Source organism: Sorex araneus, chromosome 2, assembly GCF_027595985.1.
Source record: "Sorex araneus isolate mSorAra2 chromosome 2, mSorAra2.pri, whole genome shotgun sequence".
Taxonomy (NCBI): domain Eukaryota; kingdom Metazoa; phylum Chordata; class Mammalia; order Eulipotyphla; family Soricidae; genus Sorex; species Sorex araneus.
In genome coordinates, this window is record NC_073303.1 from 107471045 (window position 1) to 107491238 (window position 20194).

Below are 20194 nucleotides of genomic sequence, written 5' to 3' on the forward strand. Positions count from 1 at the left end.
GGCAAGATACTCTAGGTAGCTTGCTAGGCGATCCAAGAGGGGCAGAGGAATCGAACCTGGGTCAGCCGCGTGCCTTACTTGTTGTGCTATCACGGCATTTAAAATATCAGAGGTTGTTGTTTACTTTTTAAGGCATTAGAGATCAGTTTTCAGAAACAAGTGTAGCTTCATAATAAAATGACATTTTGTGGGCTGCTGTGGCTCCAGCTGTGGAACACATGTGTCATATGTACAAGGTCTTAAGTTTGATTCCCAGATCACTTTCCTACCCTTCACTCCCAGGACCTCTTGGCAGTAGACCCACACTGCATTGCAGGGCCAGGCATCACTGGGATTACCCCCAGCCACGGCACTTTTGATCATCACCCCTATTGAAAACATTCAAAAGGAGTTGAGGGGGCGGAATAAGTTTACATTCTACAAGACTATTTAAAAACTACTCTACTAGAGTCCCACTTTTCAATGTCTGCTTTAACAGCTACCCTGGAGGATTTAAGCAAGTAACAGCTGCTCAGCTCCACCAGAAGGATCCAGTGGCCGTAAGTCTATGCTATTTTCTGTTGTTTATCATCTCTGCAACAACTTATACAGGCACTGCTTTTTCTGTCTTCCTTCTCTAGTGTAGCCAGCTTTCAGAACTGTGAACTCTTCACTCTAATGGTGGCACTCAAATTTTGAAAGGTTTTAATTTCATCTGGAACTATAGCACAGTGGGTAGAGTGTTTGCCTTGCACGTGGCTGACCCGGGTTCGATTCTTCCGTCCCTCTGTTGAGCCCGTCAAACTGCCAACAGTATCCCGCCTGCACGGCAGAGCCTGGCAAGCTACACATGATGTATTCTATATGCCAGAAACAGTAACAAGTCTCACATTGGAGATATAACTGGTGCCCTCTCGAGCAAATCGATGAACAACAGGAGGACAGTGCTACAGTGCTATTTCATCACCATTCAATTGTGTGTATTTTCTGATTAGTACTTTTTGGCATTTGGTGAAAGAATTTTGTGGCTTTTTAATTTCTTACACCTTTTTTTTTTTTTAAATTTTATTTATTTTTAATTAGAGAATCACCGTGAGGGTACAGTTACAGATTTATACACTTTTGTGCTTATACTTCCCTCATACAAAGTTCGGGAACCCATCCCTTCACCAGTGCCCATTCTCCACCACCCGTAAACCCAGCGTCCTTCCCACCCTCCCCAATCCCATCTCCCCCCCACCCCACCCTGCCACTGTGGCAAGGCATTCCCTTCTGTTCTCTCTCTCAAATTAGCTGTTGTGGTTTGCAATAAAGGTGTTCAGTGGCCGCTGTGCTCAGTCTCTAGCCCTCATTCAGCCCGCAACTCCCTTCCCCCACATGGCCTTCGACTACAATGTAGTTGGTGATCGCTTCTCTGAGTTGACCTTTCCCCGGAACGTGAGGCCAGCCTCGAAGCCATGGAGTCAACCTCCTGGTACTTATTTCTACAGTTCTTGGGTGATAGTCTCCCACTCTGTTATTCTATATAACCATAGATGAGTGCAATCTTTCTATGTCTGTCTCTCTCTTTCTGACTCATTTCACTCAGCATGAAACTTTTCATGCCCATCCACTTAACTACAAAATTCTTGACCTCCTTTTTTCTAACAGCTGCATAGTATTCCATTGTATAGATGTACCAAAGTTTCCTCAACCAGTCATCCGTTCTGGGGCATTCGGGTTTTTTCCAGATTCTGGCTATTGTAAACAGTGCTGCGATGAACATACATGTGCAGATGTTGTTTCGATTGTACTTTTTTGCCTCTCTGGGATATATTCCCAGCAGTGCTATTGCTGGGTCAAATGGGAATTCAATATCTAATTTTTTGAGAATCGTCCAAATTGTTTTCCAGAAGGGCTGAACCAGTCGGCATTCCCACCAGCAGTGAAGAAGGGTCCCTTTCTCCCCACATCCTCTCCAACAGCGTCTTACACCTTTGTAATCATTTTAAACATGGTATGCTTGCTGAAAATGGCTTGGAGAGATGTCTGTCTCTCTGTTTATGTATACAGTCTCAAATGTGCTAAGTTTAGTTTTCCAATTATCTGACTTTTTAATTTTTTTCCAGTTCATTTACTGGTTATGCAAAAGAATTAGACTTTCAGTTGGGGGTGGTATTAATTTTTTATTGTAGTCTCTTGGCTTTTGCTTTGTTTTGAAGATTGAGTGTTATAAAAACCAAAATTTGGAAACATAATCTTCTAAAATAATAGGGTATGCCAGTGGTTTTTGCCCTTCCTACATCTATGGACCTGTAGTTCAACACTACAGTGTTAAGTAGTACTACCATTCTTCAGAACTGTCAAGAAATCTCTTGTTGACACCAGTCCACAGACCAGCCAATGAAAACCTCTGAAGTATGTAATTGACCCTTTTATTTATTTACATTTGTTTTGTTTGATTTGGAGTCCACACACAGTGGTGCTCGAAGTTTACTCCTGGCTCTATGCACAGGGTTCACTCCTGGTGGGAGTGGTACCATATATGGTGCCAGGATGAAAACAGGTATGCCTGCTTGCAAGACAATCACCCTGTACTACCTCTTTATCCTGTACTGCCTGTACTACCTCTTCATCCTGCTGTACTTGGCTCTTTTAATCTCTACTAATGCCTTTAGCTTTAGGGCTTTTAAAAAATAGGAATCCATCCATATGAACTATGTTTTTATAGCGTTAAGTGTATTATTTACAGTTTAAACTTTACTGTGGCAAATTTTCCTTTTTCTCGACCTTTTCAGGGATGCACTGACTTTGTTTAATTAGAGGTCTAAGATTGATCAATATATACACATTCCTCCAAATCAATCAAGACCCTTTGATTATTTCTAACACTTGCCCTTCCACTTTATATACTTTCTTTGAAATTTTTTAACTTTTATAACATTACTTTTGCTGTTTCATACCATTGTAGATATATTGTGGTTTTCTTTGATTTTATTCACTTCATGTAACCTAACCTTCCTATTGCAATCAGTTTTCTTTACTTTGAAGTACTTCTTATAAGATGTCATAACAATCTCTTTATAGGGAATTCTTGCCTTTATTCTTTTTTTGCAATAATTTTAATTTATTATTTTTTAAATTTTATTTGATATAGTAGTTCACAATATTTGATTACATGTAATATTTGAACACTAATCTAACCACCATTACACCTTCCCACCACCATATTTTGAACCCCAACCTCTGCCCCCAAAGCAGAACCGAAATAATTTATTTTGTATTATTTGTTATGAATAATCCACTAAAAATGATCCAAAAAAGATTTCTCAGGGAGAAATCTTTTTCTCTCTAAGATTCTAAGATTCTTATATTTCACCCAGGAGCCATTAAGCCATTTCATAAGAGATTACTAAAGTGTTGTTAAAGCTTGAGCCTTGTGTGCATCTGTAAAAAATATATTTCCCCCTAAGATTGGTTGCCTTCTACTTTAAACCCCATCAAATGTGGTGCGCTACTCTTGGAAATAGTAGTGGTGTAAAGTATAAGATGTCCAGGAATAGATTGACTCATGGGTGAGACTCGTCTGAGCAGGTGGAGAGTTGAGTTCTCGAGGTTTTCAGCTGCCAGGGCTAGCTCCTCTGGGGCGAGGAGGGCCTCACCTGTTCCCCTCCAGGTTGCCCCAGATGAAACGGCCTGGTACAGTGTCTGGAGGCATGGCTATGGCATATCATCTGTGCTCTCTTCTGAGAGATTTATTCATCTCTGGATTATGGTCATTGATGAGAGTATATGGCACCAGCCAGAGGTGGCTCGTATGGGTGACTACTAAGTTGCCGGAAACAGGGGGATATCGGGGAAGGACACCCATTCCCAGTTTCGTTGAACCTGGAGTTTTCGTTCGCAAGTCCTGCCTACCTGAGTTTTCTGTGGGTTCACTCATGGGTGAAACTCAACTCAGGCATATTGTCTTCATTCTTGAAAATCAGTTTTTGTCCACAACACCCAAAAGAAGGGAGAGAACAAAAGGGAATGCCCTGGCACAGAAGGGTGGGGATGGATGGGATTTGGGGGTGGGAGGGATAATGGGTACATTGGTGGTGGAGAATGGGCACTGGTGGAGGGATGGGTTCTTGAACATTGTATGAGGCAAACACAAGCACGAAAATGTGTAAATCTGTAACTACCCTCACGGTGATTCACTAATTTAAAAAATAAATTAATTAAAAAATATTTTTTGTTCATATATGCAATTCTAGAATAATCTTTACAAAACTTTTCCTCCTTGCTATTGATGTTAGGTGTGAGTTTCTTTCTTTTTTTTTTTTTTTTTCCTTTTTGGGTCCTACCCAGCAATGCACAGGGGTTACTCCTGGCTTTGCACTCAGCAGTTACTCCTGGCAGTGCTCAGGGGACCATATGGGATGCTGGGAATAAAACCCAGGTCGGATTTATTAGTTACCTTTTATTTGTTACCTTTAGAAATCATTATAGTAGACTCTTTCATTTTTTAATTTATGATCTGTACTCGGATTGGGACTGGGCCTCCTCCACCCAGACCCCCCATTTTCCAGTAGCTTGGCAGCCACACCCACAAACTGCCCCCCGTAGCCATGTAATCCCATCAACGGTCAAGATCCAGAAACTAAAACAACACTCTCAGAGTGATGCAGAGTCTCTTGCCCCCACGCCTGTCAGCCAAAGACCTCCAGAACCCAGCCACAGCCATGCTCAAGGGCCCTCTCCACATGTTCGGACGAGCCTCACACATGAAGAAACCGGCAGAGGAACCCAGGTGTGTGGGACCCGGGGCTGAGATCTCCAAGCCTGCTTGGATCGACACTGGGCCTCCTCCACCCAGACCCCCCATTTTCCAGTAGCTTGGCAGCCACACCCAGAAGCTACCGCCAGCCCCCTCCCTCCCACTCCGGCACCGTGTAATCCCATCAACGGCCAAGATCCAAAGACTAAAACAATGCTCCGCTCCCGGAAGCATTCGACCTCTTATAGCCTAGTTCTCCCTCTCAGAGAACCTGGCAAGGTATGAGAGCATCCTGCCCACACAGCAGAGCCTGGCAAGCTCTCCAAGGTGTATTCGATATGCCAAATACAGTAACAATGATGGGTCTCATTCCCCTTACCCTGAAAAAGCCTCCAGTGTGGCACCGCAGGGAAAAACAAGTAAAGAGAAGCTGCTAAAATCTCAGGGCTGGGACGAATGGAGATGTTACTGGCGCCCACTCGAGAAAATCAATGATCAACGGGATGACAGTGATACAGTGACAGTGATCAATACTTTTATTCTCCTTCATATTTTGTGCCTTTGTGTTGATATATTATGATATACTTTGTTGTACTGTTCTTACCCATGACTACTCTAATCAATCCTTTTACTGAGCTATTGATTTTAGTCTTTATGTTGTCCACCTCACCCTGAAATGCTATTTTTTTCTTTTTCAAGTTCACTCTGGTCAGTTTTGATCACCTGTGCTTTTGTCGTGCCTCGATTTCCTCCCCTTTTTTAAGCACATTAAACATCCTTATTAGCATTTCTCTGTGATTCCAATATCTGTGGTCCTTGTGGTTCTGCACTTTGTTTCTGCTTGGGATATTGGCAAACTTACTTCAACATAGGGAGACAAGTGTTAAAAAATGGATTTCTTCAGGACCAGGGAAATGACTCAAAATATAGAGCACATGTCTGTGCTGAATCCCAAGTCTGATCCACAGCACCATGTGTCTGCTGCCCTCGGAGGTGGGGGGCACCCCATACCACCACATGCTGCCTTGGTGACTTCAGTGTTTTTGTTTTTGTTTTTGTTTTTTTCAAGGAGGTCCTGCAGAAAAAAAAAATTTTTTTAAGCGTTCTTAGCTTCTAACAGTACGTGAGCAGTACCATTCCAAGATCTCTTTAAAAAGTCTTACTTCAGACTTCTGAACCTCTCAGAAGCAGAACTAATTTGGGGCCACACAGATATTCATAAGGTCAGACTTACTGTTAGCACTTACCTGAATAAAAGAGGAATGGCTTTTCTCTTTTTCTGTCCCAGTTCTGCTCTCTGGCTGTTACTCCCTATTGAGAATCTAGGTTTATGATAGTCTTTGCTTCTCTTTCCTTCAGCTCAGATAAATAAAGGTGAACTATTATGCTAGCCACACAGATCGCATGGGAGGGAACTAAGACTAAGCTGCTGATAATAGATTTATTACTATTATAGCATCGCAGTTTTAGTACTTTGCAATTCTTTTTATTTCATCTGGGTGAGCTATCTCTACACTAGGCGGCAGTATTGTCCAATTTTTGGATGTTAAAACTGTGACATTGAAATAACGTTTGTCAAAATTATTTTATGGCAGTCATTTTTTAATGAAAAAGGTCAAGAAGTAAATCAGAATATTTGATGAAGGCTTAGGAACTGTGTCAGAGCTGACCCCATTCAAATGTTCCTCCTAGCTGCAAAATCTTTTATTTTCTTGGTGCAAAGGGCCTCAAGTTGTTATCTGACATTGAGTTTCATCCTTAAACATCTTTTAATCTTACTTTTGACTTTATGTTTTTGGAAAAGAATGGCTTGTAAGATGAGGCCAACTGTTCTTCTAGCAATTCAAACATGAGCTGTTTATCTGAAATGGTAGATGATCTTCTGCCAACACATAGTTTGCTAATCGGTGCTAATTGATGATAAGAGAATTTGTTTCATAATACATCCTTTGCTTATCAGTACAGCTTTGAAATATTTTTAAAATATGTAAACATTTCAGTGGTTCTTAGGGGGCCAGAGGGAGTACGGAAAGTAGGGCACTTTCCTTGCACAGGCCAACTTGGGTTTGATTCCCCAGCACCATAGATGGTCACCTGAACTTTGCCAGTTGTGGCCCCAGAACCAAAATAAATAAATAAATGGTCATTAAATATTCCAAATGCAGATCCATAATCCGACACTCAAATATATCAATTCAATCATTTCTTTGCATCCTTTACTGCCCTGTTATATTGAATTTGTTCATACTCTTGGTTTCTTTCTTATTTCTCCCTCCTATATAAAGGAATTGTGTGTAAAACAAATGATACCAGCCCTAGGTTGCAGATTCTGTGTGAAAGGCCCTTCCTACTTATTGTTAAACTGTGCCTTAATTGTCTTTCTCACTTTCTGAATTCGTGAGATCTTATGCTGAAGTCTGTAAAGCTAGAATTCCTTTAATGGGTGGGCATGTTGTGTCACATTTGTTCTGTGCATAAATGTTTGTATACCTGTTTTTCTCTCACCTATCAATTTATTACCTTTTCACATTTTATAGCTTTTCTAATTTGATTGCCATCTTTGCATTTTTTTCCTAATAAGACATTTTTTTAGAAAAAAAAATTCTTCATCCAAGTAAGTACCACTAAATTTTAAGAACACAAAAAAACAAATAAATGTAATGTTGCCATACTAACACAATAAGATTGGTATTAAGGTTTTGGAAATGGGTATGGTAGTGAGAAGAATTTTGTTTCCAGCTAAGACCTGGAGAGAAATGTATTATAGGTATGACTGCTTATACTGTGGCAGCAAAACAGCCTGGTGTTCCTGTACCTCTCTTAGATATCTGAGACTTAGCATGTTCCTCCACTTTCCTTTCTTTATTTCCTCCTCTGAATTCGGACTCAGCATCACAAATGAAACGGATGAAATGAACAGTCTACTACTGTACACACAACAAGTTTTCCATGGAAGGTTGCCACTGTGACTTAGAGGGTCAGTATCATAACCATCTGACTTCCCATAACTTATTCTAAATGGGAAATCTTCCGCTCTCTCACCTGGAGGAAAAGAATTACGGTCTCCCTTGCATTTCCTCCAATCAGGTTGTAGTAGATTATCTTGAGCCACCAATTCTCAAAGAAACAGCCGATTTTTTTCTTACTTAACCTAAAATTGGCACACACTTAGATTATTCCTATCTTCCTCTCATCCTTTTTCTAAATAAAAGTGGGATATGATGAAAATAATAATGTACAAAAGAGATCCTTTTTTTGTATTACCACGTTCTTACTTAGGTGTCTGGTTTTCCTTGTTCATACTAAGCCTTGATGCATCTGTTCTCGTCACTACTTGAGCTCCCTTCTTTATCTCCCAACTCCTGTTTTCTTCCTGAACTCAGTGTACGTCTCTGTTTTTCAGATTGTGAAACTAGCTATTTACGGCATGCTGCCTAAAAACCTTCACAGGAGGACCATGATGCAGAGATTACATCTTTTTCCAGATGAGGTAAGTCTGTGGCCATTAGTAATGAAGATTTTTTTTTAAATGTTCAAAAAAAATTTATTTTTTAAAAAATAATTGCAATAGACTTATCTTTAATCACTTTTTAAACTCTACTCAAATATTTTCTGATTTTCAGTGAATGCTCTATAATAGTTGATCCTCTTTTAAATGATGCCATGAGCCATTAGACTCAAACTTCTACGCGTTGAAGTTCTGTATTTTCATTTTAACAACTGCTTTCTTTTAAACAAAGAACAAGTGACCAGAGACTCTGTTCATCAGGGCATTTACTGCTTTTACCAGCAATAATTTTGAAAAGCATGAACTTAGTTAATGTTTTTATATCCCCAGTAGCAACACTTCTATGAACCATGGTTAATGGCTTTGTTTGTTAATTATTTCTCATGATGTAACTTTAGAATACCTGATCTTATGTAAAGCTTATTCAGCTAAAAAGTACATCGTTCCCACCCCCAATCTCTGCCAAGAAAAAATCCAAGTGGTAGGGTGCTGGACGTAACACCAACCTGGGCTCAATCTCTGGCACTACGTATAGTTCTCTGAGCCCTACCAGGAGTGGTCCCTGAGCACAGGCAGCAGTAAGCCCTGAGCACCACTGGGTGTGGCCAGATTCACCCCTAATTTAACCCTTGCCCCCAAAAAGGTACTTTTAAAGATAAAACATCTTTATTTCTGTTACACTGTTTTGATTTCTTAACTTTTCTCTTGAGTGTAAAGTAATGGATGGAGCCTTAGATGTTCTAAAATGAAAATAGTTGAGTCCAGGTGTAGATTCATTCTGGATTAAAATTCACGTCCCATTATTTATGGATTTCATGATTATGAGCTAATTACTGTCTCAGTGTTCTTGTCTGAGAAATGAGTGAAATACAAATACTTGCTTCATAAGCTTTTGGTAAAGATTAAGTGAGATGGCGTTTGTAGAACACTTAGAACCAATGGGTGTATTATGTTAGATTACCATGGGTCTGATTATTGGTGTTACAGTTCTAACTAGAAGAATAATGTAGAAATTCATTCCAGGATACAAAGTTACATCAGCCAGTCAAGTCACTAATGAGCTTTTATTAGTTACATTAATGCAGATATAAATTCCTTCTTTTATCAAAATGGTTAATTTACTAGCTAAGTTTTGCTTGAATGACTGGAATAATTTTTTACTATTCACTTTACCAAGTATAAAAAGACAAAATAATACTGTTGTAAGTAAGCCTGGTTTTGAGTGAAGATGTTTTAAATGTTTGTAGTAGTTCAGTTGAACCATAAATTACCCAAATAATATCATACTATAAAATAAATGATCTTGTTTCCTGAAAAAATGGGAGTGGGGGGCAGGGAAAGATTTGTTAAAACTTGACAACACATTTTATTGTCGGTGCCCTGGGGAAGCAGGTATCCACCAAAATGTCAACCCTCAGATTTAATCATGAGGAAAGAATCCGGATAAAGAGACTTGAGCCTACAAATCCAGATAAAGAGACTTGCCCCAACAGAATTAGCCTGGCCTCTTTAAAAACATTAATATCACGTAAAACAGAAAAAGAAAACTTTTTAGATTAAAGGAAACCAGAGAACATATTTTATATTTTAGATGACATTAACAGCATAGTATGTCTTGTGTGATCCTTGACTGTTTTGAATGTAGAGAAAATGATGTATTTATTATATATGTTTGATAAAATATACAAAAGACATTGTTAGACCAGTTTGGGAAATTTAAACATATACTATAAGATACAAAGTATTTTACTAGTGTTAAATTTTCTTGAACATGAATTGGGAATGTGGTTATGTTCAAGACAATCCTTATATTTAGTAGATGGATGCTTACGTCATTTAGGGTGAAATATTTGCCCATAACTCAAATAATTTAGCCAAAAAGAAAATGTGTCTGTGTGTTTGTGTATAAGAAAGCACACATGTCATCTTATAAACAATAGGTGAATTGAGATGAAGAGTAGATAAGTGTTCGATGTTCTTTCAACTTTTCTATAGATTTGAAATATCTTTTAAAATTGCAAGAGGGAAGGGAGGATAAAATAAAAATAAATAATAAAAATCGCAAGAAAACAATAAATTAAATGGTTATCTAGTTTCTCTGATCCTTCTTTCTTCCCCTTTAACTCTTTCCCTTATTCTCCTCTTAGGTTGTTATTGTTTCTATGCCTAGTACTTGTATTTTTTTGGTTTGGTTTGGTTTTTAGTTTCGTTTTTTGTTTTTACCTCTGGAGACTCCCAAGGTTCAAAAACCTGGGTCAGCAAATGCCTTTCCTGCCATACCATTTTCCTGACCTAAGGACTTATATTTTAGTAGGGGCCAACCCAGCCAAGTTTGGGGCCACTCTAGTTATTCTTGAGCTGACAGTTCCATGCTCAAAAGCAAGAGCTTGTAGATGCTCTCTCTCTATTCAAGGGCCGTATGAGTAGTGCTGGAGTGGAGGGGTGGGAAATGTGGTGCCAGTGTAGAACTCAGGGCCTCCCCAATGTAAGGATATGCTAGCAGATGTCCCATTAGACTTTTCTCCCTGCCCCTGCACTTAAAACTTTTATCTCTCTCGATATATGCATTCAGTTACCATCTTGGAATTACTTTCTCTGTACAAGGGTTCAAGGAGGCACTTTCCCCTCTTCCTGGTATCTTCATTCTTCATTTTGTCGTGATTTTATTCATTCTTTCCATGTATTCCTCTACTAGTGGGGAAATTTGGCAAGCTCATTTCATGGGGGAAATTTGGTAACCGAATTTCAGCCAAAATTCTTTTCAATTCAATAAGCGTTTTCTCGAAGCCCACTGTGTTCCCCCTTCTGTGTGCTGAGTGAGCACTTGGCAACATTTGAAATAGTCTTTGCAAATAATAGGGATATTTGTTATGGCTTCCCAAAGAAGTTGAAATATTGATGAATTTTCTTAAATAACTGGCAGTAGTATCCTTTAATAAATCAAAAGTGAATCATAACAATATTTCATATGTCCAGACATCCTCTGCTTGTTCTGTCTGTGTGATTGTACTTACATATTTAAATGTGCTGGGAGAATCATATTAAATATTCTGAAATGCTTCTCACTAAAGAAGCATGTTGTTGGTGGCATATATTGTATTTATATTGTGGTTTGTATATTATTATAGTAGCCCAAACTCTTGGCTCTGCGCTGAGTAACTACTGGTGGTGCTTTGGGAACCATACGGGAAGCCAGGGATTGAACTCAGGTCAACTGCATGCAAGGCAGGGCCCTGCCCTCTGTACTAGATTTCAAGGCCTAATAGTTTAAATTTTTATTTTGATTCTTAAAACATTGATTGGTCACGGCAGTAATTTGTTTCATGTTCTTCCCTTAGTATTTGATTGCCAGTTATAACAGTGCTTTTTGCACAGAAATCAGTATACAAATGTTTTATTTATTTTTTGGAAAACTTCTAGGAACAGACTATAATGAAGAGAGAAATATATCTACCTTCCCCATGAAAATGCCAATGGCACACTTGTATATCAATATCTTGTTACTTCAGTAGTCTCCAAAATTAATTGGTCATCCTGGCACATAATATAATTCCCCTTCCCTTATTTCTATTTCAGAAGCAAAATATACACGTTAATTATTTGATTATTTATGTTCTTCATTTTAAATGTCCTTTTTTTATTCATGTTCTTCATTCTCTATATCTAATCAATTTCTGCTTCCTGCTCTTTTTAAAATATCTCTCAAATATATGTTCTGTTCTTTGTCTATGTTCTTTGTTTACATTCAGACTTATTTATTTCATTTTCCCAGCTATTTGGGTTGGGTTCGTTAGCTTGGGCTTTTGTTTTTTTCCACAGTTTTCAGCCATCCCGGTAGTCTGTGTGAGAACCCCAGGAGGAAATGACAGTACTTGGGCAGACCCTGGGGTTCCTGGGGTCATCTTGGCCACCTTTGTGGCATTTAAGGGCCTCCAGGGACACATCTGGTAGTGCTGGGGGTCTTCCCAGCTACGTCAATGGGGACCATGAGCTGGATTTTGTTCCTTCTTAAAGCCGCATCGTATTCCACTGAGTAGATATACAACCTCTTGATCCATTCATCAGTAGGGAGGCTGTTTTTTAAAGAGTTGTTTCATATCTTGACTTTTGTACTAAGTGTGTTGGTGAACACGGATGTGCATATAATAACCTTTTGAGTCTATACTTTTGTATTTTAGGGGTAGATGCTGAAAGTGTATTGCTAGATTGTATAGGCGTTCTGTTCCTAGTTTTTTGAGAATCCTCCATCTTGCTTTCCATAGAGGCTGAGCCCAACCACATTCCCACCCACCAGCAGCAGATGAGAGTTTCTGTCTCAGCAAGAACCCTGCCAACACTGACTGTTCCAAGAGCCTGCGCCTTAGTCCCCGCACTCTCTCTGGCCCTGGAGAGTAGCTTGGGACATGGAGAACACAGTTAGTTAAGGCATTAGGATGAGTGTAGCTGAGGTCAGGAGAGTGATCACTTCTAAGCCAAGGTGTGTGTGTGTGTGTGTGTGTGTTTAGAAATTAAATTGGAGAATGGGCTGAGGGGTTAGGACTTTTCGGGGAGATTGCAGGTAGACAAGTGGCTTAAATTTACAGGCCTCTTGAAAACATGACCTCTTGTTTACCTTTTTATGCATCACCTCTCATGATTTCTGGGTCATAGGAGCCCCGCAAATGTTTGTCACTTAAATTATTTCCATTCAGCAGATTTGCAGTGAAAGTCGTCGTCCCCCCACCCCCGCCGTTCTGGAACAGCATGGAGTATCATTGCAAAGGTTATAGCAGAAGAAGCAATTTACTTAGTACCTGCAGTCATCAGAAGAAACACAATGAGCCAAAGCAGCAAAGCAGCACCTTTTTACAGAAGAATTAATTTAAACATATTTAGGGGGAAAATAGCAAAACCTTGGTAACAGAATTGAAGCTGTTTACATTATTATGAGATCTATCTTTGCCACAGTTAAATATAATGTGTCTGCTTCCAGAGTCTGATATTTGGCACGGCCTGAGTCTTGACCCCTGTGCTCTCTCTGGCCCTGGACAGTAGTTTGGGACATTGTTAAGGCATTAGGACACATTATATTTAATTGTGGTAAAGATAGTTCTCATAATAACAGGGGCCAGGAAGATGCCCGACATGTGTGAGGGTCTGAGTTATCCCACCACTGCATTTTAGATGCAGGGGGTTGGCAGGTGGGGGGCACCACAGCTTCACAGCTCTGCTGGGTCTGGCCCTGGGGGTGGCCCAGCACCTGTACCAGACCATCAGGCACAGTACTGGAAGTGGCACAGCATTGCCCAGCACCTCACACCAAACTCTGCCCCTGTAAACCAAATAAGTATATAGTATTTCTTTTTACAATGAGATTACTTACTGATCTGATGTACTCTTTAGAGAATCTCGGGCATCATGATATAGTTTTCCACATTCTATAAGCATTCTTTACTAATATTTATTAATAATGTTACTAATTTTACCAATATTAAATATTGCTGATTGATTGCTATGGAAGATGCTTTTAAAAAAATAAAGCCAGAGATTTTGTTTCATCCAGGATATACCAGAAGATATTCTTAAGAATTTAGTGGAAGAGCTTCCCCAGCCACGCAAAGTACCCCGACGTCTAGATGAGTACACGCAAGAAGAGATCGAGGCTTTCCCACGAGTGTGGTCCCCGTAAGTCTTTTCTGTTCCTTGTCTCTATTTTTACTGCTTAAAAAAAAATGGGAGTTTATTATTCCCTATTAATTAGTCAGATGGTAAGATCCTTGAAAATAATACATGTGAATTTTTTTTTCAAGCCCTTAGGTATACTTTGTAAGTTCTCTCTGCAAATAAACTCTAAAGGTAGATATTAAAATACAACGTATCTAACACTTAAGACCATGCAGATAAGTGCAAGAATGTGCATGTGTGCCTGTCATTTGTAACTGTCAAACACTTTGTTTGGGTTGACATTACTTGTGCTCTTAGGGAATGAGAAATAAATTGGCAGTAACCTGAAACAAAAATCGCCATTTTTCAGGTTGTTTGATTAACCCAAGAGTATCACATAATGAAAACTTTTAATTCTGGTTACTTCTGGACAGTCTATCTAAATTGGAAACAGGAAAAAGAAAACACTTTGCTTTCCTCTCTTCCTTCTGTGTCCAGACGTCTTTGTTCGACTTCTAGAACTTTCCATGACCTGGCTTCTCCCGCACTTACATTCCTCCCAGTCCACTGATCTAGCAGTACTTCTGCGTAAAGCAAATTGTGGGGCTTATTGCTTGCCAGCACCCCAGGATGGTAGGGGAGTGGAGTAGTCTTAGGTGCAATTAGGGAAAAGTGGGGGACAATTTCTGTTTGTTTAGGTAGTTTTGGGGGGCACTGGGAAAATGGGGAGTAGGCCAAATCGGTTTGGGGTACTCTGCTTTATATCTGAAATTCTGATGTCATCTCCTTTAAGTCATACCTACTACCAAGAGCAGACTAAGTGCCAAATACGTCCTGCTGTAGTGCTGTAAGTTCATTGCTTGCCAATACCTGGAGCCCTGTAAGAACAAAGGCTGCCTCTTCCCAATGGCTGAATCCCCAGTGCATAGAACAGCACTTTGCACCATCAGGCCTCAGGAATAGTGGCAGAATTTGCAGGGGGTCTGGAAAAAACCACACATAACCTGTGCTTGACCTGCACAAGGCAGCCCATCTTCCAGGACACCGCTCTCACTGTTCTGAAATTCCTTCTCTCTCTGTTGGCTCTTTGGGCCAAGAGGTTCCCCAGATTCTGAAAACCTTAACCTGTCCCTCTAAGCAGTATTGCGTGTTTGTACAGTAACTGTCAGTCTTACCGTACATGCTAGGATACGGGCATTTTGTCTAAATGTCTATGACTTTGCTCTCAAGGTTCTCCTCTGTTAAATATGCTAATGATGAGCCACCTATTATTAATGACCGTGTACTAGCATGGTTCAGCTGCTCTACTCTGTGCTAATTGGTTTCTGTGCAGTCTGTGTAAACCCTCCACAGTCACAAAAGATAAATATATCATTTTTATTTCTTAGAGTAAGCCAAGGGTCAGCTGGTTTGTAGTGCAGCTTGGATTGTATCTGGTGTTTGATTTCAAAGCCTGTGTTCTTTGTACAGAAGCAAACTTCTAAGTATTTTGTTTTTTCTATAAATAAGTAGTAGCCATCCCTTCTGTGCAAGATATTGTGATGGGTAGTAGGTAATGGATTAGCAATTTATACCAGTATATTTAATGTTATTACAGTCAGAGTTCTGATCTAAATTCTTATTTAACTATAGTAATTTTCAAGGAGCCTTTTGGAAAAACTTGGAGCGACTTGATATTTTTTTTCAATTACTACTCTGGGAATGGTTTTTCCTGCCCTTTCTCTTATTCCAAGTTTTCCTATGGCCACAATATGCATTAAACACCAAACTTTCCTTTATTCCCTGCTAAAGTTCCAATCTTTCATCTCTAGGAGCCACCCACCACATATGTTAACTTTGGTCCCAAAATAACAGTATACATACTACTGAAATTAGAGGGTATATCACCAGAAAGGTATGCTGGCTACTTAACATAAATCATTCAGCATCTCAGCCTTATACACACTAGAACTGACAACAAATCCTTCTACTTTTTTATTACCATGAAATGCATATGACCAGAGGAAAAATAATGGGCATTTTTTTAATGAACTAAAAAGTTACTATCTAAGACATAGGTTATCTTTTAGTGTAGAGCTAATAAAAATTTCTACACTGCTGAGAAGGCTCATTATCTTTGCAGTTTAACACAGAAACTATTGGATAGGTCACAGGTAGCTCATCTGACTGAAGAACTAAATTATTGTATTTTAATTTAAAGTTCAGTAGCCTCACCTGATTATTGACTACCCTATTAAAGTGCCATTTTTTTTTCATTTGCTCTTTTGTAAAGGTCTGGCATTAAATATACATTCAAATGGGAATTAAAATATTTGATGTAAATGTAATGTAGATAAGTTTTTATGAGAAAAAAAAAGTTGTGCATCTCCTTTTGAAAAAGGAGCTTTTGAACCTGGAGTGCTCGTCCAGCTGGTGGGGCACTTACCCTGCACTCGGCAGACCAGGGTTCCACCCCTGGCACCCCAACGGTCCCCCCGCCCCCCCGCCCCCGCCCCAGCGTGGCCAGGAGTAACTCCTGAGTGCAGAGCCAGGAGTAATCCCTGAGCACAGCCAGGTGTAGCCAAAAAAAGAAAAAGAAGCCTATGTAAAATATGTTTTTATTCTTTAAAAACTCAGCCAAGGGACTGGGGAGACCGCTTAAAGGGCTGGCGCACATGCTTGGCATGCAGGCGTCCAGGTTTTGGTCCTTGGCTCTGACAGGTCCCTAGAGCACCACTGGGTGTGGCACACACAGCAAAAATATAGCTCAGCCAAGATTATAATCTTCCTTGGGAATGTAATAATTGAAACTCACTCAAGGTAGACCTGATGGTATGTCTGCAGAGTCCTCACTGTAATAGATATACCTGATTGCACCATAAATAAATGGACATAAAAATAACTGACTTTGACTTTTGTTTCTGTAGCAAAAACTTTTAAATAGGTTTATAATATAAAAATAAACATTTTTAATTGGAACTAGTACAGCTTTTACATTAGAGGCTAAAACTTTTGAGCATTCATAACAGCTGTCAAAAACTTGAACCAATCAGTACTTGAGAAAATTGTTTTAATCATAATTAAAAACTGCCATCATTGGAGTTTTACGTAAAGTATTTAAAAGCACTTGGAAAAATTCTATTTTCACAGACATTATTTGAGCATATTGAGTTTCCTTATGCTTGATTATTACTCCAGTGTTTTCTTAAATGATAAACAAGGAGAAAAAATAATCTGATATTTATGAGAAAACCATGAAAGAAGCCATTTCTCACCTGAGAGCTATAGCTTATGCACCTCACTTTCTTAATGTAGTAGATATCTTAGTATATTAGTATCTTCCATATCTCATGGATATATAGTTATTGTACATATTCTAGAGTTGCTATGTTACAAAGCTATAATTAAGTATTTTTCTAATTGTACAATTATTGTACACATCATAATTGTAGAGGACACACTTAAAATTCATTTCTCAAATAATGAAACAACTGCACTGCTTTGCCTTGTAATTCAGTTGCCTGAGATTTTTTTTTTTTTTTTTTTTTTTTTGCTTTTTGGGTCACACCGGGAAATGCTCAGGGGTTACTCCTGGCTCTGCACTCAGGAATTACTCCTGGCAGTGCTTGGGGGACCGTATGGGATGCCGGGGATCGAACCCGGGTCGGCCGCGTGCAAGGCAAACTCCCTACCCGCTGTGCTATCGATCTGGCCCTGCCTGAGATTTTTTACTTTACCGTGGACAACTTATTTTAGTACTATCAGTGATTATCATTGCAGTTTTGTCAACGTAATATGAAACCACAAAAATTATGGAAATTATAATGCTGTCACCTAATGGAAATTTTTCATTATGTAAGGTAAAAGAAAAATTGGATTCATTTTAAAGACAAATATTTTATTTGCACAAAATCTTGTAGAAAATTTTGTGCAAATAAAAATTTTCCTAGGAAGAATATTTTTGGGGAAAAAAATTGGTGTGTGGGACAGAGCTATAGTACAACAGATATACTTCCTTGCATGTAACCAATCCAGATACAATCTCTGACACCCCATATGGTTCCCTGAGCCCATCAGGAGTGACCTCTCACCATAGAACCAGGAGTAAGCTCTGATCACTCTTGAGTGTGGCCCCCAAACCAAAAAAGAGTAAAGAGGAGTTGGTGTGTGGTGGCCAGAGAAATAGAGAAAGCTTAAAGTGTTTCCCTTGCGTGCGGCCAACTCCAGTACAGTTTACTACTGCAATGGACTCGAGCACTACCAGAAGTTCCACTGAACACAGTTAAGAGTAGCACCTGAATACCTCCAGATGAGACCCCCAAGCCCAACAAACTCTGAAAAGGAAAACATTTGCACTGAAGGAGTTGGTTTTTATTTTCTTTATCTTCTGTATAGCTCTAGAAAAAAGCAAAGATTTAAGCTTAAATGCATACCTCTGATATGAAAGCTAATACTCTTTAAAATAGATTTTTGTGTCTGTCCCTATCTTTCTGACTTTCTTCACTTAGCCTAATACTCTCCATTTCCATCCACTTATATGCAAATTTCATGATTTCATATTTTCTAACAGCTGCATAGTATTCCATTGTGTAGATGTCATCTATTCTCAGGCAATTGGGTCTTTTCCAGATTCTGGCTATTGTAAATAGTGCTGCAATGAACATACAAATGCAGATGTCTTTCTACTGTACCTTTTTGCCTCTCCAGGATGTATTCCCCGAAGTGGTATTGCTGGGTCAAGTGGGAGCTCAATTTCTAGTTTTTTTTAAGAAATGTCTATATTGTTCTCCTCACATCCATGCCAACAGCAGTTTTTGTTCTTTTTGATGTGTGCCAGTCTCTGTGGTGGGAGATAATATCTCATTGTTCTTTTGATCTGTATCTTCCTGATGATTAATGATGAAGAGCATTTTTTCATGTCCCTTTTGACCAAACTTTTGTAAAAGTTTCTGTTCATTTCATCGCCCTATTTTCTGATGGGATTGTTTATTTTCTTCTTGTAGAGTTCAACCAGTGCCTTGCATATCCTTGATATTAACTCCTTAGAAGGGTAGCACTGTAGCACTGTAGCACTGTCATCCCATTGTTCATCAATTTGCTCAAGAGTGCACTAGTAATGTCTCCATTGTGAGACTTGTTACTGTTTTTAGCATATCAAATATGCCCCGGGTAGCTTGCCAGGCTCTGCCCTGCGGGTGGGTAGCTTCCCGGACTCTCCAAGAGGGACAAAGGAATTGAATCCGCCCTACCTGCTATGCTATTGCTTTATCCTTTCCCATTCTGTAGACTTTGTATTCTGATCACTGTTTCTTTGGAGATGCAGAAGCTTCTTAGTTTAAGATAGTCCCATTTGTGTATCTCTCTTTCCACTTGATTGGTCAATAACGTTTCATTTTTAAAGATACCTTTATTTTTTTATATAATTTTATTAATGAATCACTAAATCACCGTGAGGGTACAGATACAGATTTACGTATTTTCATGCTTGTGTTTCAGTCATACAATGCTCGAGTACCCGTCCCTCCACCAGTGCCCGTTCTCCTCCACCGATGGCCCCAGCATCCCTCCCTCCCTCCCATCCCATTCCCCCCACCCCACCCCGCCTCTGTAGCAGAGCATTCCGTTTTGTTCTCTCTCTCCTTTGGAGTGTTGTGGTTTGCAATGGAGGTATTGGGTGGCCGTCGTGTTCAATCTATAGTCTGCTTTCAGCATGCCTCTCCCATCCGGAGCGGATCCTCCAACCACACTTTACTCGGTGGTCCCTTTTCTGTCTGAACTGTCTTTCCCCCAGCATGTGAGGCCGGTTTCCAAGCCATGGAGCAAACCTGGTACTTATTTCTACTATTCTTGGGTGTTAGTCTCCCATTCTGTTGTTTTATATTCCCCAGATGGGTGCAATTCTTCTATGTCTGTCTCTCTCTTTCTGACTCATTTCACTTAATGTGATACTTTCCATGTTGATCCACTTATATGCAAAGTTCATGACTTCATCTTTTCTGACAGCTGCGTAGTATTTCATTATGTAGATGTAGCAAAGTTTCTTTAACCAGTCATCTGTTCTTGGGCACTCGGTTTTTTCCAAATTCTGGCTATTGTAAACAGTGCTTTGATGAACATACAAGTGCAGATGTCATTTCGACTATACCTTTTTGCCTCTCCGGGATTTAATTCCAGAAGTCATATTGCTGGGTCAAATGGGAGCTCAATTTCTGAATTTTTGAGAATCGTCCATATTGTTTTCCAAAAGGGCTGAACCAGTCAGCATTCCCACCAGCAGTGTAGAAGGGTCCTTTCTCCCCACATCCACACCAACAGTGGTTGCTTTTGTTCTTTGGATGTGGGTC

The 20194-nt window shown here is 39.6% G+C and overlaps 1 protein-coding gene across 1 annotated transcript in view; it reads left to right on the forward strand.

Annotated features, from left to right (window-relative positions):
• Positions 1-20194, forward strand: part of MRPL13 (mitochondrial ribosomal protein L13) — a 39763-nt gene that overhangs the window by 10248 nt on the left and 9321 nt on the right. The window contains exons 4-6 of the mRNA XM_055127622.1: positions 479-539; positions 8124-8210; positions 13771-13892. Of these exons, the coding sequence (XP_054983597.1) occupies positions 479-539; positions 8124-8210; positions 13771-13892 (270 nt within the window). The remainder of the gene's footprint in view (positions 1-478; positions 540-8123; positions 8211-13770; positions 13893-20194) is intronic.